Source organism: Leptinotarsa decemlineata, unplaced genomic scaffold (assembly GCF_025532065.1).
Source record: "Leptinotarsa decemlineata unplaced genomic scaffold, Ldec_3_MD MMD2_P_RNA_scaffold_9, whole genome shotgun sequence".
Taxonomy (NCBI): Eukaryota; Metazoa; Arthropoda; class Insecta; order Coleoptera; family Chrysomelidae; genus Leptinotarsa; species Leptinotarsa decemlineata.
The window spans coordinates 13,893,443-13,918,727 of NW_027412536.1; the positions used below are offsets into that span (position 1 = coordinate 13,893,443).

The following is a 25,285-nucleotide window of genomic DNA, read 5'->3' on the forward strand; positions in this document are numbered from 1 at the left end:
TCCTTTAAGAACAGTCGAGTCCAGCAATACAATTGTGGTTTAGCCTAGCACCACTGATGATACCTATGGTGGGTCGAAACAGTGCTGTCTGGTATTGGATCATAACTAAAATATATGATCGTTGAGATTGTTTAATACTCTAATTTTACATTCGATACCATTACTTCCCCTCCAAATGATGTCAAGTTTTCGCCAAAGTACTCCAATATGATTAAGATCTGTTATCGTGACTAGAGCAGATTTATCTCTTCCGATGACATAAAGTCGTTATGTTATGAAATTAGTGTTTTGTCATGTAATGTTATACAAAACTGTGCTGATTAGTTGAATAAGGCCAGTATCTTGTTCCGAAACTTCGAAGTACATCATTGAGGATAATAGTACCTATTTTATCTAAGTTAAATTTAATAATAATACTATTTTATATATCACATTGTGTAGCAGTCCTATGAATGATATGTTCTTCAATTCCATAAGGAATGTAAACAAACTGAATGGATAAAAGTTGTTTGCTTGTTATCCAATGTTAATATAGAAGTAGTTGATTTTCTCCTTTCGTGTAATTCAATTTTCATGTGAAAGTAGTTATTAAGTTTGGATATAATTTAGGTTGATTCCTCTTATTATTCTTTTTTGAACTATTAAGATTTTTTCGATATTTCGATTGCTACCCCAAAAAATAATTCCGTATCGAGCAACCGATTCGAAGTTAGCCGTGTATATTGTTTTTGTAGCCTCGTTGTGCAGATATTTTGATGTAACTCTAATTCCATACGATATACCACTCAGTTTGTTTGCGAGGTTATCAATATGAGAAGACCAATTCATGTTCTTGTTGATGTAGATTCCTAAAAATTTGGTGTTGTGGGACAGTTCAAAAAAATAGTTAGGTCCACCCTAACTGGATAATCAATGTTGTCTTGGTTTGTTCTAAACAAAATAATGTGTCTTCGATTCATTTAGTAAAAGTTTATTTTTATTGACCTAGTCCTTAGTTTTGTTAAATAGATCTGTACTGCTTACCATCATCTCTGGGAAGATTTTACCACCTGATAACAGACTTATAATAATAATAATAATACATTTATTGTGCATAAAAAATACATTTTAGACACAAAGGGGATCGGGTTAGCCGAAGGCTGTCTTCCACCCTTCCAATAACTGACATGTGTAATATGAGATATTATAAACTAAAATAAAATACAAATACAACACAGATATCCCTCATATGGAGGGATATAACTATAGATGATCATATATATACTACATCATATACATACACATTTCAAAGTGGAAATATATTTTTTTTTTTACTACAATGAAGATTATGATGTAACAGAGTATTAATACATAAACAGACAATATACATATCATATTCAGAAGGAGAAGATGTTTCACAATATAATAGGAAATATAATAATATATCATCTGCGAAGATAGTTTTGAATTGACGTTGGTTTATGTTTAGATTACATAAGTCCTTCAAATAAATGACGAACAAAAGAGGGCCGGCAATGCTCCCCTGCGGAATCCCCACGTCTGAGGGAAGGGTTTCGGATTTATAGACTCTTCCATTTTGTATTATTTCTACAGACTGAAGGCGATCAATTAGGTAGGTTTCAACCCACTCTAGCGCTGAACCTCTTATTCCATATCTTTCTAATTTTATTAACATTAGTTGATGATTCAAGCAGTCATATGCTTTGGATAGATCCAGAACATCCCAAGAGCTATCAATTTTTCTTCCATCATGTTCGTTATATTTTGTATGAATTGATGAATGGCCGTTTGTGTTGATTTACCTTGTAAGTATCTATGTTGAAGCCTACTAAATAAGTTACATTGATTCATAAACTCTATAATTCTCACCGACATTGCTAGTTCGAATAATTTTGAAAAACTGTGAGGGATGCATATTGGTCGGTAATTTTCTAGACTCTCTGGATCACCTTTTTTAAAGATTGGCTTCATAATGGAGCTTTTTAATCCTGTTGAGAATATGCCATACTTCAGTGAATTATTGATGATATATGCTATGATTTTGTTAATGGCAATTAAGCCTTTTTTCATAATACTAGTAGGAATTTCATCTTCTCCACTGGAATGTTTATTTTTTAGTTTTCTAGATAGTTCTATTATTTCGTCTGGGGTTGTGGGTTTCACAAACATCGACTGCATATTTACAGGGATATCACATTGAAATAGAATATTTGAGGAATTTGCTAGTAATTGAGGTACCATGGAGTAGAAAGTGTAGATATTACAAATCACAAACTGAGCACCTCACACCTGCTGGTGAATAAGGACAACATTGGATATGAAAAAGAGATAGGGTGTTTTTGTAATAACCACAATACTTGTTTGCTTACATAAGTTTTAGTTGCATAAATTAAAATTAGTAAGATGCTATTACAGCAACGCCAACATGCGAGAATCTTTGACATTAAATTACACAGAAGTAATTTTTCCCAATCAAGTTTGTTCATGAAACATTCGTAATGAAGTATACTGGATATAAATTAACATAACAGTTACCAAGTCGGTCAATATATGTGTACCTACGACTTGCATGCACTTCCAGACAAATGTCCAGGAAATAGATCATTAAGAAACATACTGGAAAATATATCTATAACTAATATAGAGACCACCTGTGAAAAAACGAAGAATTGCTTCGAGTAGGGATCTGCCCAGAATAATTGAATGGCCATTCACTAGACAATGTCCATTAATAAGACAAACAAAATAGTCATATAAAGAAGACTTACTTACCTGCAAATAATGCAACAAAGAGAGACAGCTGCTCATATCATATGAGAATTTGAAGATTAGTCCAGAATAACGAAACGCCCAACAAAGATGGAATAAAAAAACACCTATGATCTAGAGTCTGGAGAGAACTGAACAATTTAGACGCCACCTTAGCATAAAAAATAAATGGTGTAAGTGAAAAACCAAACAACCTAATAATTTTTTCTGACAAATTACAAAATTGTACTTTTCAGTACAGTAATAAATAATCTGGAGAAATATTTCAACATCTTCATCTCTATCAAGCAATAATGTTAATAAGGTAACTCTTGTTACCTTATAACAATGATTTATGTGAAATAAAAATTCAATTTTTTTTTCAACTTTATTACATCACAAAATCTACCTTGCCCCAAAAAACTACAGGTAAGATTCCCAATCACTTTAACAGCCACGAATGAAGGTTGAAAGCTGAGGTAAACTTATTTTCATTAAATTAACTCCTGTTGACCAGAGATTATCGATACAGAAGTGTTCTTTCCATATATTTTGATTATACACAACACATTATATCAGATTTCAAAAAGTGACTTCCATTTGATGGTAGAATTCAATTGTATCTTTGCAAAAACAAAACAAAACAAAACATTCTATACACCTGAATTGTAAATTAGACCTAAATCAAAAAATATATTCTCGAAAAAAGTAGGATTTACAAAAAAACTGTAATTGCCTAGTCAACAAAATAACCAATTTAAACATCAAATATAATATTCCTTATCCATAAATATCAAACAAATTCTGGAAAAAATTATCGGGGATAACTTCCAAACCCTAAACCTACACCTCTCATTGTATGAGTGGCAGTTCGAGCTACTTCATACTGTTGTTCCATTGAAGTAAACATTTCTTCCTGTTTCTTAAGAACCTCAGTAGCAGTACTGTTGCCATCAGTTGCAGATTTTATTCCCATGAGTCTCTTGAATTTATTAGCGACTTTACCTGAAAGAAAAAAAAATGGATACATGTAGTTTCAAACGGAATATTTGGATATGCAGAAATTATGCAAAGGAATCTCTTTAAACACACTTTATTTTTTTATAAACTCGTATGTATAAAATATTTTGCCAGAAGTACTCACCATCAGTGTCTTGAGCAAAAGTAGTTGCTTCCCAAACTTTTGTTGTTCTTGATCCTCCAACTCCAAAGCTTGGAGCTGGCTTTACAACGGTTTCTTGCTTTTCAGGTTCCTTCTTCTGCCATAATAATTTACGCTTTTCTATTTGTTCTCTAAATCTACCTGTAATGCCAGGAACAAAAAATCTATCTTTGTTTGTAGCATCTCCTCCAGTTGGATTTTCTTCCGATCGCGCTGAAGCGCCAGCTGAAAACATAATAAATTAAAATATATCTCGTAAATATTTCAAATTATTTTGTTTCTCAAAGTTAAAAATTTTGTAATCAAGTTGAAAGACAACAAATTAAAAACTGTTTTAAAAATAACAAGACCTATGGAAGACTTCGCAGTAACTCTAGAAAGAGAGAATGATTAAAAAGAACAAAATTCGGGCTGGACAAGAGCCACAAATCCAAAATTTCATATTGGCCAAACCGAAAGAACTTTTTACAGACGAATAAAATAGCATTGAAGTAATTTTTTGAATGGGAAGACCAATTCAACATTTGCGAACCACCTTTTGACAAAGGAGCAATAAAGTTTGAAATGAGGAAATTGGTGATTAGGATACATCTTGAAAGTAGGTAAACTGATGTATCGGGTGGAAGTTGTATAAATTATTCTCTGGTTTTATGAATTGTTCCCAGAAACGTATATAATTTATTAATAGAAGAATAACTTTATTTCCAGATAGGCAAGCTTAATATAAACATAATTAATACACTTTATCTAAATATAATACATAAAAATCAAAATAAATCAGTCTATTATAACCAAATAACAGAAAATCACAAAAAAGAAAAACTATATCGCACATATTCTATATAGGATACACGTTTACATATTTACTTATATATTCATTCAAAATAAAGTCTTAGTTATTATTATATTTTAAATATAAATTAGCTTTAATTCAGTTTTTCGTTATGAATGTTACCAAGTCCCTCTTGAATAGACGGAGAGAAGAAGAGTTTTTTATATTATTTGGTAGTTTATTGAAACTGTCCAGACCTTTGAAAAATAACGAGTTCATACTGCTACGTGAATTTGTCTTTGGGATTTGAAAATTGGTGTTCGACCTAGTAACATGATGATGTACTTCACTATTTGTGTTTAAAAGGTTTACTAAGTATGTTGGTTGCAATTTATTTATTATTTTAAATATAAATATCATAGTTTGATAATACAATCGTTGAGAGACATTAAGCCACCTTAAACTACAACTAAACTGTATAGATGTCATTCTATTGCAGAGTAATATTATTCGCATTCCACGATTTTGTAATTTTTGTAATTGATTTAATTTGTTCTGGTTCAAGAGATATAAGAGAGTCCCGCAAAAATCGTAATGAGGTTTTATTATGCAATTGTAGCACGTTATTTTGGCATACAATGATAATACAGATGCCACTCTAGAAAAAAAATACGGTTTCTTTGATATTTTGCTTATTACATATTCAGCATGATCATTCAATGAAATTGTATTATCTAAAATGAATCCTAGATACTTAATTTTACTCACTATTTCTACATCAGTTTCGTTAATTTTAATTTTGACTGTGTTTCTCCCGATTTTATTTTGTTTATACATTGTTGTAATGATCATCGCCTTAGTTTTAGTGATAATAAGTTTCAGTTTATTTTTTCCAAGGTACAACTCAAATTTTTTCAATGCATTATTCATCTTTTCAATAGCGACTTGCAAGGTTTTATCGTAGGTATAAATTAATGTATCATCTGCAAATAAGTTAATCACGTGATCACCATCTACGTAATTGATATCATTTATATAAATCAGGAATAGTAAAGGTCCTAATACACTACCTTGTGGAACTCCAAAATCATTCACTAACTCTTGTGAGTAGCACCTATTAATTTTTGTTATTTGACTCCGCGAACTGAGGTAACTTTTCATCCACCTCAAAACTACATCACCAAAACCATAATATTTGAGCTTTTAGATTAATATATCTCTGTCTATTATTTCGAATGCCCTCTTTAAATCCAAGAATGTACTAACAACGTAATTATCTTTATCAATTTTTTCTTTCCAATTTGTTATTGTCAACTGTAGGGCAGCCTCACATGAATGCTTTTTTCTGAAGCCTGACTGACAACCTAAAAGTAACCTGTTTTCATGAAAGTATTTGTTGAGTTCCTCATATACTGCTAATTCCAATACTTTTTCAAGGGTTGGAAGAGTATTGATAGGACGAAAATAACATGCTTCATCAGTATCATTTATTTTTGGTATTGGTATTACTGTGCTTATTTTGAAGTATTGGGGAAATTGTTCTGTTTGAAGAGATGTATTCAGTATAACATGCCCCAAGGTGTTGAATGTCTCTTTCAGGAATAGACTGTTCATTATATCAGATCTATAAATTTTATTTATTGAAAATATTATATTTTTCAACTGCGGCAGATCTATCTGCTTAAGAATGGTAAGGACATCGAGCGAGATTTAAATCGGACATAACCTTGAAATTTATCGAGACAAATAGGGGCGGACCTTATTTCCTTCAAACGATCGCGAGAAGACGTACTGACCGATTCGTCAATTGATGTTTATAAGTATGAGAGAGAGATGGAGCACTAGAACGATCAACACTTCTTACATACAATCGCATTTGCTGCAAACAAAGTTTGGCAATGTGGCATAAGGGGAATGGTATTGAAATTTTATTCATAACATTTCAGGTAGGAACTAGGAAGAGCGATGTTAGATAGCGATCTATTGTTTACACAGCATAGCTCTATAGACATAAAATGTTTTTCTTCTGTGGTCTATATACGGATGATTCTTCCAAGACTGAAACTTCATATGAAATAATTTTAACTCTTTCTCCAAGGTATATTTGAATTAAGTAGTTATATAATAACTCTATTTATATCTTTCCACCAAGGTGTCATTCGATTCGTATTTTTGCCTAGAAAGTTTAAGGAAAAGTCCGAAAACGCGCCGATGAAAATTACAAAAGTTATAAACAATTGAGTGAAAAAAAATATAGGGCTTTAGTTTTTTCTTAATACCTCGGAAAATTTTCAAAATTTTGGAAATTTGAAAAAAGATTTGAAAAGATCAATGAATTTGCGTAAAAAAAGTCCCGACTCCCGAAACTGTATCTCGATTATTTATAATTTTTACAGAGCCCTAAAAATAGAGCCAAAAGCGGGTAGTCTGGTTTCTGCGCGCCTTTCGTCACTCTGACATAAAAACAAAAAAAATCATTCAAACATATTAAATGTAAATATTAAGGAATGAAAAAATTCATGTAATGTTGAGATACATCAATAAACAATAATCCGCAGTCAAAAAATTTTTATCCCAATTTTAACGTTAATTATAAATTTGTTAATTAATAACTTTTTCTGAATTGAAAGTTAATATATAAAATTAATATTGTTGCTAAAAAATGCGTTTGTTAATTAACAATCGTTTTTTGCAACTAAATATTGAAATTAAGGAACCGTTTTTTTAATCATAAATTCTATTGATCTTTAAAGTTTTGAAAAAACTTTTTCTATTCTTTTTTCAATTATTTATTTAAAAAAAAATTGTTATAAACAATTTTTTTTGGTTTATTCTATTTTTTATAAAACTTTTAATATTGTGATATTAAAAAAAAACACATATTTTCTTTTATTATAGAACAAAGTATTGAAAAAAAAAAATAAAAAAAATAATTTGTGTATAACAAATTGTTTTTAATAAACAATTGAAAAAAGAATGAAAAAAAGTTTTTTCAAAACCTTAAAGAACAATAGAATTTATGATTAAAAAAAAACGATTCCTTAATTTCAAATTTCAAATAGTTGCAAAAAACGATTGTTAATTAACAAACGCATTTTTTAGCAAAAAATGTTTTTTAAGAAACCATTTTTTTTAAATCATGATTTTTTTCAATTAACTTAATGCAAAAAAAAATTTTTCGAATTGCTTATAAACAATGTATTTGTTTATAATAAATTTATTAATAGCTGTAAAAAAAAATATTAATTAGTTTTCAGCCATGAGACATTGAAACAATGAAAAATAAAAAAAATTATAATTTTCAATTGTTAATAAAAAAATAGAAAATATCAATTTTTTCATTTTGGCAATGGTAATCTATTTTTTTGCCCATTAAGGATAACTTCACCAAAGGAAAAAAATGCCAGGTTAGTTTAATAATTATAGGGATTTTTATATCAACTTTCAATTCAGAAAAAGTTATTAATTGACAAATTTATAATTAACGTTAAAATTGGGATAAAAAATTTTTGACTGTGGATTATTGTTTATTGATTTATCCCAACATCACATGAATTCTTTCATTCCTTAATATTTACATTTAATATGTTTAAATAATTTTTTTGTTTTTATGTCAGAGTGACGAAAGGCGCGCGGAAGCCAGACTACCCGCTTTTGGCTCTATTTTCAGGGCTCTGTAAAAATTATAAATAATCGAGATACAGTTTCGAGAGTCGGAACTTTTTTTATGCAAATTCATTGATCTTTTCAAATCTATTTTCAAATTTCCAAAATTTTGAAAATTTTCCGAGATATTGAGAAAAAATTAAAGCCCCATTTTTTTTCCACTTAATTGTTTATAACTTTTGTAATTTTTACCCGCGCGTTTTCGGACCTTTCCTTAAACTTTTTAGGCAAAAATTCGAATCGAATGACACCTTGGTCGTAATTTTTGGACAGGGCTGAAAAATGTTACAAAAAAAGTACATGTGAACTAGACTACTGCTTGATATGCTAATGAGTTATTTAAGATCGAATATTCCTAATTCCATCGATCTACCTGCGTTAGAATTCTCATTCCTTCGACCTCATTCCACTACAGAGTAACTACGACCCTGCTGAAGAGGCAAAAGTAAACAAACCGTACAAATTCCAGTGTGATGTTGCCAACGCTATTTCATACGATTTTAAGTTTAGGATTCTGTCGTGGTGCAGCACCTTCCGATAAGAAATTTCAAAATACTCCGATTTCAATATGCCGGCCAAATGAAACATTATATGGAAAAATGTTTCGAGCAAAATGTGTCTATTTTTGGATGTAGAATCCTGCTGAGTCAATATTTTTTTTCATAAAGTTCCATATTAACGTTTCAAAATATTTTTTTCGCGAATATGAAATATTCATTAACTCAGCGGGATTCTCTGTGTATATAGGAAAGTTTTTTCCTCATAATTTTTTTTGCTAAAATCCATCATTTTCTCGTAGAATTCTAAATTAGATTTCAGTATGACGCGCTCACTCCTTACGACTCATAAAAGAATTTAATTTAAAATTTACTATGTCGAAACTGTTTGAACTCGTCTGACTCAGAATTTATATTGTTTACAATTTCACCTATGCTATTCACAAAATATTCATTGAATGCTTTTGCAATATCAATTTCTGTGCTACAAACTTTCATTTGATCATCGACATTGAATACTATCTTTTCAAAATCATAGCTTTCAATTGGATTTATAAGTGATTTCAAATATTTCCACATTTCTTTCGCATTATGTTTATTTTCATCAGTTTTCTGTTCATAATAACGCTCTTTCTTTACCTTTAACATATTCACATAGTCATTTCTCACTCTCTTATAATTTTTTCAATTTATATGTTTACTTAAGTTTGTACTTTGTTTGAATTTCTTATAAGCTAAATATTTTTCCTTTGCTTTGATTTTCAATTCACTATCATAGTATGGGACTTGATTTGATTTTATTTCAACAGTATGTTCTGGTGCTACCTGATCAACAATATCTAGACAGTTCTTTGTTATATTCTCCAATATCACATCAACCTTAACTGAATTCAAATTCCAGTTACAGGACAATAGCTCAATAATAATAATAATAATAATATTAATATTTATTCGTTCATAACGATCATAACATGATGACATAGAACAAGTCAATAATAAAAATAAAAAATAAATATGATAGATAAAATAAAATAAAATCTAAATACATAGATAGAAAACCCCGTTGATTGAAACAGTCGATTATATGATTGAAACCGTAGGTACATCAAAATTAAATATAATTATGAACTGAGCCACATTTGGTAATTGTGTTGGCATTCTAATCAACCCATGAAGGCATTAACCAATTATACATTACATAGGATCTTTCAAATACTCATCAACAGAGTAATAGGCTTTGTCAATTAAAAGTTGTTTCACATACTGTTTGAATTCTCTCAGCGACATTTCTCTAACATGAGGTGACAATTTATTAAATAATTTGATAACCATATAAAAAGGACTTGATTCGGTCCTGGCCAGTCTGTGAATTGGTATTTCCAATAAAGTTGAATTTCTTGTACTGTATTTGTTTCTATTCAATGGAGCAAACAATTGTCTGTCTGATTTCACAAACATCAGTATCTGGTAAATATAAATGCAAGGTAAGGTTAAAATTTTTAGGATTTTGAATAGTTCTTTACAGCTCGTGCGTCTACTTACTCTTTGAATATTTCTGACAGCTCTCTTTTGTAAAATAAACACCCTTTGCGCTTCACTAGATAAACCCCAAGCTGATATGCTATATGAGATTAAAGAGTGAACATGTGCATGATAAAACATAAGTAATACAGATTTGTCCACAATTTTATTAAGTTGATACAGGCAATAGCACATTGGTGATATTTTTTTGCACATTTCATGAATGTGATGATTCCACTTACAATCTTCTGAGAGGTTAAGTCCCAAGAATTTAACTGATGTTACTTGTTTTAACAAACCATTTGATGCTTTTAAAAGTAAGCTGTGATCATACCCTTTTGGTGCATAACTAAATCTTACAAAAGAGGATTTTTTATCATTATGTTATGATAGGTATGTACGTTCATTTTTCTAATTTGCTTGAATGTTTCCTCTAACGTCATATTTGCATTACAGAAATTTACAGATATGATAGAGTGGTCAGTTAGTTTTGGATTATCATGAACAATTGCTCAATTAGAATCAATATTTGTTACAATATAATCTATAAGAGTAGAGCTATGGTGCGTACATCGTGTCTTAATATGCCTCCATACATATTAAATAAATGTTTGACCTTTTTGGTATAGAAGTAATCATCTTCCTCATAGTCCATATTGAAGTCGCCAATAATCAGATATTTTTTTCCTATGAAGTATGTCTCCAGAATGTCCTCTAATGTATCTAAAAATGTTCCATGATTTGAGCTTGGAGAATGGTAGATACCACCGATGTGCCACTTTTGTGACTTTATCTTCACACCGAATTACTTTATAGTTATTTATGCTGATTTCAAAATTTTGTATGTCTAATGTTGTTCTTGATTCACTCAAGATGATGAATGATGGATTCAATGCTACAATGCTAGTTATAATATCATTCATTTCTGTAATGAATGATTCAAATAAAAGCAAGGCCCATAATAAATAGACTTTCATCTTCAATACAATCATTGATATGAATAAGATCCAAGGACTTCTCGAATATCAAATGTGTAAAGATATTGCATTTTGCCTTAGTAGATTATTGCAATTGCATTTGGTCACCCAATTATGAAAGTTATGTATACAACACTGAAAAGGTGCAAAACAAATTGTTGCAGATTGGAAACTTATGGTTTTGAGCACATGAGCATTAGATGGTTTGAATCATACTTCTTGCTTAGAAAGCAATTTGTAAAACTTTCGTGGGAGAAATCAAAGCAGGTGGCAGGGAAGAGATCCTACAAAAGTAGCTCAAGATGCCACTGAGATATGGAAATAATAAAAAGCTGGTGCTACTCAAACAAGTTTTCATTAAACTTCAATAAAACCCATCTTCTCACCATCAAATGTGAGCTCCCACAGCTTAGTTTGAATGACAACATTCTCGAAGTAAAATTGTCCTCTAAATTCTTAGGACTTCACATAGATAATAAACTTAAATTTCAGGATCATATTATTAAGCTAAATGAAAAACTCACATCTGGCTGTTTTGTTATCAAGTCAGTTTCAAGAGAACTGAGTAGAACCTTTGCAAGATCTGCTTAGTTTGCCTTTATAGATGCACATATGAGATATGGCATTGCCTTCTGGGGAGTCTGCAGCAAAAGCATGCTGCAGGCTGTTTTTGTTTTACAGAAGTGAGCTGTTCGATATGTGTGCGGGGCAAAGTTCCAAGAATACTGCAAACCATTATTAATTGAACAATTCATAAAAATATATCTACTAGTGCATTTGTCTGGGTGTTGGACGACCGACTGCTCTTGTACCTGATTGTTGGTACCTGTCTTCAATTAATGTGAGAATCTTTGTGTTATGAAGTGCCGGTAACCATGTCTTGTTGATGTTTAATATCTCTTCCCTACAGATGAAATTATTCTTAAGTTTGTTTATTTTTATGTTTATGTATTTTTTCCAAATAAAGCAATATTAGAATCAGAGATAACATTTGTGAAAAATGTTTTAACGGAATTTTGCAAGTGGTTATCGAATCAGATTCAAATTTTTGTTGAGTGTATATTTTCATTTTTTTTTCATAGAAACTAAATTGAAACGTTTTATCAACTATTCTTGAGCATCAATGGGGTTTGGATGAAGATGAATTGTATTGTTCAGATCTATAATTTTTTTTGAGAATTTTATAGCTGAACGATTTAATTCTCATACATTCAGTAGGAGATTCTTTTTAGTTTTAGTCATAGTTTTATTGAATGGTCTATAAAAAGTAGTAAAAAGGTAAATCTAAATCGTGGGCTAAACACAAACAATGTAAGATTGAAGAAATTGATTTAAAAAAACAAATAAATCATTACCTGTGTTATCTGTATCATCAGTTCTGCTATATCCCCTGCCGAATCGCCTGGCAAATCCTCCTCCTTTACCTCTGTTCGAGTTTCTATCTCTTGATCTTGATCTGGACCTTTCATTTCTACGAGGCGACCTACTACGTCGCCTCTCTCTATCCCTTCCATCTCTTGGTGACCTGCTCCGCCTCCTATCTCTGTCTTTTCTGTATCTATCATCCCTACTACTGTATCTATGAAGTAACCATGACTTGAATTTTGACTTCAGTATTGGTATAATAATATGAATGAAAACTGAACAAAAAAATGAATTCAAAGAATACTAATCTAATACAATGCATATCACATTGGACTTCCATTAGAAGTTCGAGGTGGAGGAGTGAAATTATTATTGAAATGTTTCGTATAAAGGTTTTAGTGGTCTATATAGTCAGCTTTTTAAACTCACAATAAAGAGAACCAGGTAAAAATGTGACATCCCAAAGTTAGGAGTTTTAATATTTATAATTGCTTTCTGTATTAGGATTTAGTCAGAAAAGTACATTAAAAAAATATAAGATATCCATATCGAGTGGTTCATAAATAATGTCAAAAAGTTGATTAATTCAATAGTTTTCAACTTCTCAGTATCTCTGTCAAGTTACTACTGGTCAATAAAAATCTCGAATCATTCAAAATATTCTTCCCAGAAGAGAAACAAATGTTTTTAATTAAATTCTGTTGAAAATAAATGAAAATTTGTTTTTGGGTGTCATACAAAGTATTGAACCACTAGGTATTTACAATCCCATATAGGGTGTTCCATTTTAATATAAAACAAAAGGCTTCAATCAGTATTACAAAAAAAATCAAGAAATATACAAAATATCCTCATAACAAAACTGACTAATACGGGGCGCTTCAACTAGTATCCTATAAATTAGTAAGTGATCCAAAGAAACTCAATGTATTGATATTCACTTTCTTACCCTCAACTTCTAATGAAAACTTGAACTGACATACAATGTATAATTAGATCACCAGATTTAACCGTTTCTTCTCATATAACAGTGACAAAGAAGGTATAAGTGTTCGTTCAAATCAGCATCAGTTTAATTGAAGATTTTATGAAATAATCGTTGAGACATTGAATATTGATATTAAATATTGAACTCCAATAACTAGAATGATGTACCTTGATTATTGATTAACAAGATGAACAAAAAAATTTTGAATGCATTATTTGTAAAGTAAACAATCAACACTATAAGTATATTTGAGTGATTTCAAATAAAATAATGAATTTATACTGACCTCTCTCTGGATTTCGCTCTTCTGTCATCTCTTCGATCTTTCACTTTATTATCATCTCTTTCCCTTAATCTGTCTCCTCGATCTCTTGCTCTATCATCATCTCTGCTACTCTTTTCTCTATCTTCTTCTCTATCATCTCTATAGTTGGGCTTTTCGTCGTCTCTGTTATGCCTACAATTAGAAAATTGTTTATATTCCCATTGGGTTGACAAAATAGTGCACTTGTCAAAGATTCGTGCATGCGATATGAGTCGACAAACTACCGAAAACAAGCAACTTGGGTTTTATCCTGACCAACCTAACCTTTTATAAAAATTTGCTTTTATTTTTGAAAATTACTTTTACGATTTTAGGTCAATTTCATAAATTTGTCAGGACATTTATTTATTGTGAAATTATCAATTGGTCTAAAGTCTAAGAAATTACTGAGGACTTACGTTTATACAGCTATTTCTCTTCAAAGCAGTGAGTACGATCTATCATTTAAAAAAAGGCTATCTTGGATTAAATGCAAACGTTAACTATTTCGTCTTTCTATTTTACTTGTTGAAGAAAAGGATGCAATATAAAAGTATGTGTTTCATGTCGAATTTTATTGATTTTGGGTGAACATAAGTAATTTACTCTAAATATACTAGATGTGTGAATAATTTAAACGATAATTCATGACATTACTACACCAGTGTCAATACATTAAGACTACTGCCGTCAAATTTTCAGTGTTGCCATTATAAGTACAAATCCTTGTTTGAATATGGTTAAGTAGATGTTATATATTTATTGTAGTACTCATACTTTGAAATTTTATTCCTGAGTTTAGTTGACTAACACATTGTGGTGTCATATTTGATTATAGATGTATTGTATTAGCAGTTTCATTGCTAAATAAAGGATTTATAACAATATTTCTTGTTGAATGATAGAGGTTCAGACTGCCACTGATATTTCAGGACTATAGATAAAGTACAAACAAGTTCATCTCTCTTTTCTGGTTTGGTACACTAAAGACTGGCTTCATGTTTCATTAAAGGTTTCCATACTTCAAGGATCTCCGCATTAGCCGGACTGAATGCTTTGTTGTTTAGTATGTACACAGCATGACAGAAATATTTATTCATCTTATTAATTTCACTAATTTTGCAAAAATTATACTCTCTGACAAACTAAACCCTCTTAGTACAGAAATGATCTAAATAATATCACTCAACAAATTTACCTGGTTCTTTCTTCACTCCTGTCCCTGTCTCTGTGTCTGTCTCCATTGTCTTTCCTATCATCTCTTCTGTCATCTCTCCTATCTCTTCTATGATCATCTTCATCTCTGAATTTGGGACTGCAACGACGAATACTGTCCTTCTCCCTACTCGATTTCCGCTGGTGCTTCGATTCACAATCAGAATCCTGGAGGAAAAAGTCTCTCTTACCTATTGGTGGATTTACCAACACATCTATTGAACAGGAGAATAATGAGTTTCTTGAATATCAACAAGGTTTTACATTGAGGGAAACTTTATTAAACCATCTCGATTTTATTATTTTTTTATGCATTTTTAGAATAACTGATATTATATTGTTTACATAAAAAAAATATTGATATGTTAATCGAAAATTTGACGCAAATTCGGGATATCCAGAAAGAAAGCAAACCTTTATTCTCTGTTTTACATTAAATGATGATTACGTAACATTAAAGGTAAAAACTTGATACCAAAAAATAAATAAATTTGCTGTGCAACATTTTATATTTATTGAAATGTCTACAATATACTGAAATAGAGTTAAGTTTTTGGAGAAGTGGATCTTTCGTACTGCATAAAATTCATTCAGCATTCTCTTTGCTTTCGAGTTGAACGTGAATATAGGTTTCTGTGTACATTAATTTTCGACACCATTATTTTTTTGAAAAACAAGAAAGATAATTCTACGAGCGATTCCTCTGTTTCATAAAACACGACTATACTGGGAGCGCAAGTGTCCCAGGATAATCAAAGCCACAAACCGATAAAAAAATTGCTGAGAGAAATGTCACAGTAGAATAATACAACCAGTAGGCTCTCTTACCACGTGATCCGCCCGAGTTGCCGGGGATCTTCAACCGCTCTTCGGATGAGATTCTCATCCAACGCGTTCAGTGCTGTAGTTTCGAAGGATTCGACGGTACCACGGGCATCGGATTAGTTATAATAAACGATCAGAAATTGATATTGTGTTTAGTTTATTCGCTGTTGTTTATTGTTTTTAGTTTCTGTAGTTGGTTATAAGTAACTTACCACAAAATCGTCTATATCTTCAAATTTCGTTTTTATATGAGCGCACGCCTATGGTAAAAGAAAGAAATTGACTCTGCACTTCGTTTCGAGGTCACCGACAACTTTGTGAATTTATGAATGAAAGTAGTGGGAGTGGACTTACTGGTCGATTTTTACTATGGAAATGTCATTGAAAAACCTCCAAATAGAAAATGTCATAGAATGATGCTCAAAAGGATAATCCGAGGAAAGTGTTAAAAAGAGACACAGAGAGAGTATAAACTCCTTAATAAAAAAAAGATGAAAACCCAAGAAGATCCAAGAACACAACCACCACTAACCGGTAGAAAAGTCAGTGAGGGTCTACAAAAAGATGGATCACAGATCATAATTGACTGCACACTTCCTCGCTTGAGGGAGCATCAAGAACAAGGTAGCACTCAGTTGCTTTCTCGGATATTTAGAGCTTATTCAATAATACGTCTTCAGATAAGCGGCATTTAGTAAATTTCAAGATTAGAAGATTGGAATTAACAATTTTGAGGAAAATAGTAGTAGTAGCCCAGGCTATTTTCGGGAGATTAAAGGTTTGCATCACTACTATTTCTTCTAGGATATCTAACACTTTTAAGACAATGAAATACAACTCCAGCAGAAAACAAAGAATAAAGAAAAATGTGAAGGTAGCATTAATGCTTAGGGCAGACACCATAATGGTGGTTAAACCCATAAAGAATGCATATCTAAGTTGCTTGCCAAAAATGACGAACAGTCTACCCAAGAACACCCTGAGTCGAAAAGTATATGCAATACTGTAATATGCAAGCAACATGAATTTGTGGTCTCAACAAAATGAGCGAATCAATATTCTTTCTTACTTATAACCAGACCACAGTTGTGGCACATATTAATCCAATAATGATCTAGAGATTTTGCAGGAAATACAATAAAAATCCGAAAGAAATAGCAAAAATTCCAATTAATAACTTTTCAATCACAAGTGAAGTTACAGAACAAATACACTAACTTACACTTCTCATATTATTTTATCAGTGCTAAATTATCTGAAAGGTATAACTGGAACCTTTGGTGTATAAAGAATCCAATACTATAACATACTTCTCCTAATAACAAGAATTACTCATCTTGAAAAGGATGTTACCAACCAAGTTGGCGTCATTAGAAAATGAACTACATTGATTCTTCAACTCTCACTTTGCCTTTTGACTATGACATAATCATTACTTCCAGTCCCTCATAACATTTTTTTAAATATTTCAATGTTTTTTTACTTAAGGAAAACATAATAAACCCATAGATGAGAAAGCACTGTCCTTGTAGGTATTTCTTATAACTAGGACATTTAATTTCATTAGTTCGGACTTCCATTGTCTAATATGATATAAATTGATTTTAAATCCCTGAAAGAATTTGTAAAAAATTAAAAAAGATTAGATGAAAAAAAAAATCATATTAAGAAAAAAACTGAAATTGCAATGAAATAAAATACAAGCAACAACCAAAAAATAAAAAAATTGAGTTATTAACACGAGATGAAAATTAAAAAATTATTAACAAGGAATGAAAATTGATAATTAAAAAGATTTCAAACCAAGTTACTTCAGGACGTTTCGATTGTTAGTATCCACAATCGTCTTCGGGTGATAACTGGACTTATTCCTCCGAGATCTGACTATTTATATGTCATTCGAGTGCTTTCACCTATCCCCTCTTCCCTCTCTCCACTGCATCGGTTTTAGCGGAAGCTGACCGTTTAGCGGGAGTTGGTCGTGTTCCGCTTGATTAGAAGTTTTTATATGTTGCGTATCTCTACGCTAAATGCGTTGTTGGAAAACATATATGCGGCTTCTTTGAATTTTCTCCTCAACCAGTGTTCTTCCTTGTGGATGATTTCAGCTTGAGCCCACTTGATGTTATGTTAATGAGTCCAAACATGCTCTGCTATTCCTGATTTACTGGTTTCTGCTCGCTGTTTCTTGTGTTCGGCAATGCGAACTTTTAATGACCTCTTAGTTTCACCGATGTATGATTCTCCGCACTCGCAGGGTATCCGGTAAATGCAATTCTTGGAATCGCAGTCCGCGTTTGATGGCCTGGTTTTCGTGAGGCTGCTAGGAATAGTGTTCCCAATCCTTCTTATCCTTTCCGAAAATCCTCTGATGTATCAGAAAGGATACGAAGGATTCGATCCAAGTATAACATCAGAACCTGCTTCAGATCTGGGAACACTATCCGTAGCAATCTCGCTCCACGAAATCCAGGCCACCAAACGAGGACTGCAATTCCAAGAATTTCATTTACCGGATACCCTGCAAGTGCGGAGAATCAGACATCGGTGAAAATAGGAGGCCATTGAATGTTCGAATTGCCAAGCACAAGAAACACACACAGCTAGGAGAAACCAACAAATCAGGAATAGCAGAGCATGTTTGGACTCATCAACATAGCATCAAGGGGGCTCAAGTTGAAATCATCCACAAGGAAGAACACTGGTTTAGGAAAAAATCCAAAGAAGCCGCATATATGTTGTCCAACAACGCATTTAGCCAAGCTAACGTAGAGATATGCAAAATATGGAAACATCTAATCAAGCGCGGAACACGACCAACTCCCGCCAAACGGTCAGCTTCCGCTAAAGCCGATGAAACGGAGAGAGGGAATAGGGGATAGGTGAAAGCACTCGAATGACATATAAATAGTCGGACCTCGGAGGAATAAGTCCAGTTATCACCCGAAGACGATTGTGGATACTAACAATCGAAACGTCGTGAGGTAACTTGGTTTGGAATCTTTTAATTTTCATTTCTTGTTAATAATTTTTTAATTTTTATCTAGTCCAATTTTTTGGTTGTTGCTTGTATTTTATTTTATTGTAATTTTAGTTTTTTTGCTTAATATAATTGTTTTTTTTTCAGCCAATATTTTTTACAGATTCTTTCAGAGATTTAAAATCAATTTATATCATATTAGACAATGGAAGTCCGAACTAATGAAATGCACCAGGAAAAATTGTCAACCACCTTCAAAAAAATGCAGGACATTTAAGTATGGTATAGCCTCATTGCATCCAATTTAATTTGTAACCTTTAAATTCGAGGAACTGTTTCTAGAGTCAATACAAAGTTCATTGATCCCAAAAAGATCCCTCATTTCGATAAAGAAACACTCGGAAATAATAAAGACAAATCTAAAATTTCTCTAAAATGCAACCTTATACACTTATTTTTCTCAATGAATTAGTGAGACTTAACCACACTTAAATTGGACTGTATAATTGAGAGAGTTGCAAACTATTTTATTGGTCATTTGGCAATTATTATGGCAGAAATGACTGGTCATACCGACTTGCTAGACTTGAAAAAATGCAAAAATAGCAAAATGTGGCATAAGTTTAACAGTTTGTACTTATAATTGGTTGTCGAAACGTGCATCGATAAAAGTGGTGCCATTCTGATGCATGAGAAAAGTTTTTGTAAAAAAGTTTTACAAAGAGGAGTAAATTTTTTTTGACTAAACTACCGTTTAGTATTCACCTTTAAAATTTGATACACAATTCTAGGAACAGTTTTTCCGCTCTAAAGTTCATACTCAAAAACATCGTTTTGGAAGGCCCCCGATATTACGAAAATCGCTGTGTCGGCATTTTTCAATATCGACATAGGGGAACAAAGAAAGAAAAATCGTTATGCGAATAATCAGAAAAATATGGATAGTGAGTCATAACTTCTAATGTTTTGTCCTTCAAATAATCAACTGTTTGATGTGCTGTATGGGAGCTGGCGCCATGATGAAAAGTGATGGTTCTAGGTTCCTTTTTTCTAATTTTAGCAGAGACTTCTGGCGAATGTATACCGTTCAGTGTTAACTGTTCTTTGATCCTCTGAAGGAATCGTAACTGTATGTCCTGTGAAGCCAGAAAAACAAGCAAATTTTTTCGTAAAAATTCTTTATGAAGTTTTTATGGAAACCTGATGATATGACGTCGATTATATGTTAGTGTAAAGTTGCGGCGACGGCCATAGATGACCGATAATTAACGTCAACTGCTGATGTGACTTTACCACATAAATACGTCAGTTGCTGTAATTCTGTAGTTGTGTGGTTAGCTGATCGTTGTTTTTTTGTAACATTGTGTTACTTCAAAATGAACCTATGAATGTTCAACTAAACAGAGTTCAAAGTTCTTTGATTCCATGGGATATATGTTCTTTGACGAGAATTTAAATTACTTGCAAATTATTGAGTGTAATATATTAAAAAGAAAATGATTTTTATTAAATTTTGGAGAAAAGAAAGTTCTGGATATTAAACTTGGAAAATATTTACCATAAAACTCCTAGTGACAAACTGAATAGATAAAAATAAATTAGAGATGTGATGTATTTCCAAAAAAAGGCAATATAAAAATCTAAAATGAATTTTCAAAAATAATGTATAAAAATCTATAATAGAATTCTCATTCTGCTAATCAACTTATGATAATAATTTTCAAACTATAGTCCATTTCGTAAAATAACATAAATAACACTAAATGAAACCAATATCTGGTAAGTAAAACTTCGTAGACACACACTATTACTTTGTTAATTAGTTTTTGCTAATCTAATAATTGAATACGTAATTGAAACTGTCAAACTAATAAAGTTTTACTCCATTAAGTTGGATAAATTTTAAAAAATGTGCCTAAACTCTTGAAACATATATTAACAGATCAGAATAAAAACATAAGAAATGTATGTTCCAATGCAATGATGTGTTATTTTACCTGAAAACTTTGATAGGGAAAAGTTACTGTCACCGTCCTTAATTTGATACTCACCAAAATACTGTAGAGGTTGATCGCTATTGGCTTTTTCTGTGTCGAGGCTCTCGTTACAAGGTCTTTATAATATATTAACAGAGTGAGTTAATATCAAACGTTCTTATGTATAAAATAATGTGGAGTTACATTTTTTGTCAAATCATAAATGTATATTTGTATTTGGTTGGGTTTTACTCTTTCTTTTATAACTTCTCAAAAACTTAATGAATTATATAAGGATAAACACTAAGAATTTGGATATATTCCACAGATACCTCTCTCTAGCAGAAAAATTATCAGATTGATTCTTATAGTTATGTTTTAAAGTGATGTTAAAGCTGAATAAATATAAAAAATATAAAAAAATTATGTAAATCCAGGTTTTGCAATTATAATTGTATTTTATTAGGCTTTATTAAAAAATAGGAGATGATTCTGATCGGTAATCATTACTATTATAAAAAAAATCTTTAAACCACACTACTCAATATCTTTATATAATTACTCAGTTCAACAATCTTATGCAGCCTATCTTTACAATGCTGCTCTGAAATTAAATCTGAATTACTCATACTTTGTTATGAAATGAAAAAAATAAAACCCAAACTGTAACTTCAATCTAAAAATATGCTGAAAATAAATTTCTAGATAAAGGTAGCGAAAGTGAAATGAAACTAAAATCAGTAGTATGTTTCAGCATATTTCCAGCTTGAACAAGTACTTTTCGATATTAAATGATCTCTATTGCGAAAAATTTTCGAAAAAAATACAATGAGAACAATTATTTATCATTACCTCACTAAGGCTCATTTGAACTTCATCATAGTTAGTGTCATCTGCATGGGAGTTTCCCCCAGGTTTCCGATAAGTTCTTGAACTGGAGTAGGTGTCCTGTCAAGAATTGTTGATCAGCGAACTGACTTTTGGCAAATAATATATTAGTTTATCGAAAATGCAAAAATATAATATATTTTTTTTTTAATCAACTCCTACAATTTGATGTTGTCACTCATGAAGAAAATTTATGATGTATAAAAAAGAAAATTATCAACAGTAAATTTCAATAAACCCATTGGTTTTCATTGTTATTCTCTCCATTCAAAATAAATATGGTATTTTTATTTCTTATCAGTAACAATTGATTCAGCTGTATGCGATACAATTTTTAAAAACCGAAAATATTTTGAAATGAAATTGAGGTCTATAATATACATTAAACTCATGCAAAAGTGACACAATGTAAAAATCTAGTCATCTTGAGAAATACAATCAATTCATTCTCGAGAAGACAACTAATTATACTCATTCATGTAAAAAATAATTTAAACTCAAATTTTAAAGTGTGGGTTCAGGCATAAATAGGTTATCAGTAGTCATAAGAAATCAGATCATTGATATTTGAACATTCATACATGTCTTGTGAGTTTTTAGTCGTAATGAATGTTAGCAAACATGAATTCTTATGATTTAAAACTTGAATCTTACTACCGATAAAATAAAAATCTGATATTTATGGGAGTTAACCCTTGTCTGTCATTAAATTAACTAGTCTTAAAATTCCTTAAGATAACGATAGATACTAAAAGGAACGCAAAGACTGAGACAAGGACAATGATATATACGTCAACCCTTGCTATATACTATGAAAAAAAGCTTCAGCTTTACTTTTAAAGTATGTAGAAATATAATTTTGCTATAACTTCCAAACACTTCAACTTAGAAATTTAAAATGAAACATTTCTTTATGTGATACATCAAATGAGAGGCACTGATGCTAAATTTATTTTTGATGCATTTGATACAAGGTCAATATTGACAATCAATCAATGTTTCCACTGGAAGTGAACAATTATATAATTATAACAATTCAATAGTTCAATTGGCTCTTGGCTCTCCCACAAGTAAGTTTTTGAAATTTCAGAACTAGATCGTAAACGTCTAAACTCACCAGTTTTACATACCAGTAGTTCTGCCTGTTATAATTCACAGAAATCACAAATCATTAGCAACTATCTTCTGACAATAATAAAATTAGTGTGATTCAATTCAATTATTTTTGTACATGTCGACAGCAATGATATCCTCGACAAGTTGATCAAAAGTATTTCCACATTCAACTATTTTTAGTTCTATGAGGAGATAAGTGAAGTTACTGATTGCATTTATTTCGATATGCGAATAAAGAATGAATGATTCAATTTACTATTCAATGCGATCGAAGAGTTTCTCCTTACATTTTTTAGAGTAATGAACGTATACCTAGTACATATATATGCTCAACTAACTAATAATAAAACACCCTTCCTCAAGGTAATTGTACGGTTTTTGACTTGACTTCTAAGCCCAAACAATTTGGACCATTATGTGGTGCTCCTAAGAGGTGACAAAATATCAAAGATTCACTTTTCTCCTTCAACTGGTTAAAAGTTAATATTAGTTGATTTTATTTTATTTTCATGCATATTGTAAATATTTTTTACTGCAAAAATGCATATTTGAGATATTTTGGAAGTTGTTTACACAAAATCAATATAAATACCACCATCTGTGACTTCAGAAAAACTCACCACTTGTCTGGTATCAGGAGAGTCATCTGGATCATCATCACTTCCATAACCCATTAACGAATTCATCTTACAATAATATCAATGAAATACTAGCAAAAAATTACTCAAACGTTGTAAACTCGAACTGATGTGTTAAAATGGCGACTACTAAAATTTTAATTTAGACACAGAATCACAGCATAGTTAACAATTCTTCTTCTTCTTTTCAATTCAATGGCATCAGGAACTAGGGCTATCCGGCCAGTTCGTAACGAACGTTATTGTTAAATCCAAATGTGGCCACACTTAAGTGGACCTAGGGCGGGCCCATCCATAATTGGGTTGAAATTACTATCCAAGAACTTGCCAAGCACGGCAAGCTAAAAATAATCCAGGCAAAAACAATGGTTGTCCATGCACTACGAAGACATCGCACTAGAAAGCACATAGGTTTGTTCGCAATGTAAGGACAGAGTCTATTCAGTAGGTAAGCACAACTATCGTCAATGGTCTACAATGTCAGTGCAAATCCATCCGTTACAGCTTGAGGTGGGAGGAGGTAAGGAAGAAATGTAATGCCTTTAAGTTATGAATATTCAAATGTTCAAATAAAATATCATGTAACGACAGCGGGCCTTGTTGCTTGTTCATCCTATGGATGGAGATATGTAATGAACGAATATTGGCTTGGTTATATGTACACATGAAGAAAATGTGCCACAAATCCTGTGTTTCCCCACACTCACACCTGTCATGCTCCTTTATTCAAATTTTGTGGAGGTTTGCCATAGTTAAGCAATGAGTACTGCGCATTCTAGTTATAGTTGTGATAATATTCCGTGGACATGCCGTGAAAGTATTGAACCAAGGCTTTTTCAACGGAGCTGGTATTGATGAGTGATATATAACGCCTTTATGTTGTCCTAGTCGGGAGTACTCTGTTGACCAGCTGATCCATAAATTCGATTTTATCTCGGGAAGAAATTCACGAAAATCGGCTTGAGGGCGGTTTGTAGGCTCAATACACCGTCCCATCGACGCAAGACGGTTAGCTGTATCGTTGCTAGGAATGTAACAATGACTCGGTATCCACACGAGGGCAATAGCAATGCCACTGTGAATCGCTTGTAAGACATATCGTTTGGTTTGTAGTGATAAGAGGTCACTGTGAACCGAAATTACAGTTCGTGTTATTTTAAGTAATGCACTTTTGGAATCACTAAACATCACAACACGTCGAAATCTCTGGTCAAGAATAAGGCGTAGTGTTTCCTTAATGGCCCATATTTCCGGAGCACATATGGATAAGTAGGAGGGAAGACTAGCACTGACTTCGGCAATAGCTAGCGAGAAAATTCCATAGCCTACACGGCCAAAGGTATCCTTGGATCCGTCCGTATAGAAGTGAGTGTAATTTCGAAAATTTAAATCAGCTAATCGAGCGAATTCTGCTTTGTTTTGCTTCGATCTGTCAAATTCGTTGAAGGGCAATGGTGAGGCAAAAGTGTTCATACCAATCATAAAACAAGGAAGAGTTGGGAGAAGTAGAATGTCATTTAATTTCTGGGAAAGTGAGTGGTATGCTTCAAGTATCGCAGGGATATTGCTTCGGCGCCAGTACTGATGATCTTACAGGAAAGTATCATGTAACAATTGTTACATATGATGTGACAGAATACAGAATAT

The 25,285-nt window shown here is 31.8% G+C and overlaps 1 protein-coding gene across 3 annotated transcripts; it reads right to left on the reverse strand.

Moving 5' to 3' along the window:
* Positions 1–3,268: 3,268 nt before the first annotated feature.
* LOC111512547 (uncharacterized) lies at positions 3,269–23,782 on the reverse strand. 3 transcript variants are annotated; one of them, XM_023168687.2, is made up of 7 exons: positions 23,621–23,782; positions 21,849–21,944; positions 15,199–15,383; positions 13,983–14,153; positions 12,699–12,922; positions 3,893–4,135; positions 3,269–3,753 (listed from the first exon to the last, which is right to left on the reverse strand). In XM_023168687.2, the coding sequence occupies exons 1-7, from the start codon at positions 23,684–23,686 to the stop codon at positions 3,563–3,565; spliced, it is 1,176 nt and encodes a 391-aa protein (XP_023024455.1). In that variant the 5' UTR covers positions 23,687–23,782; the 3' UTR covers positions 3,269–3,562. The 3 variants fall into 3 exon arrangements, with proteins under 3 accessions (XP_023024455.1, XP_074026759.1, XP_074026758.1); XM_074170658.1 differs by having other exon boundaries at positions 21,849–21,973; XM_074170657.1 differs by lacking the exon at positions 21,849–21,944.
* Between the last annotated feature and the right edge of the window lie 1,503 nt (positions 23,783–25,285).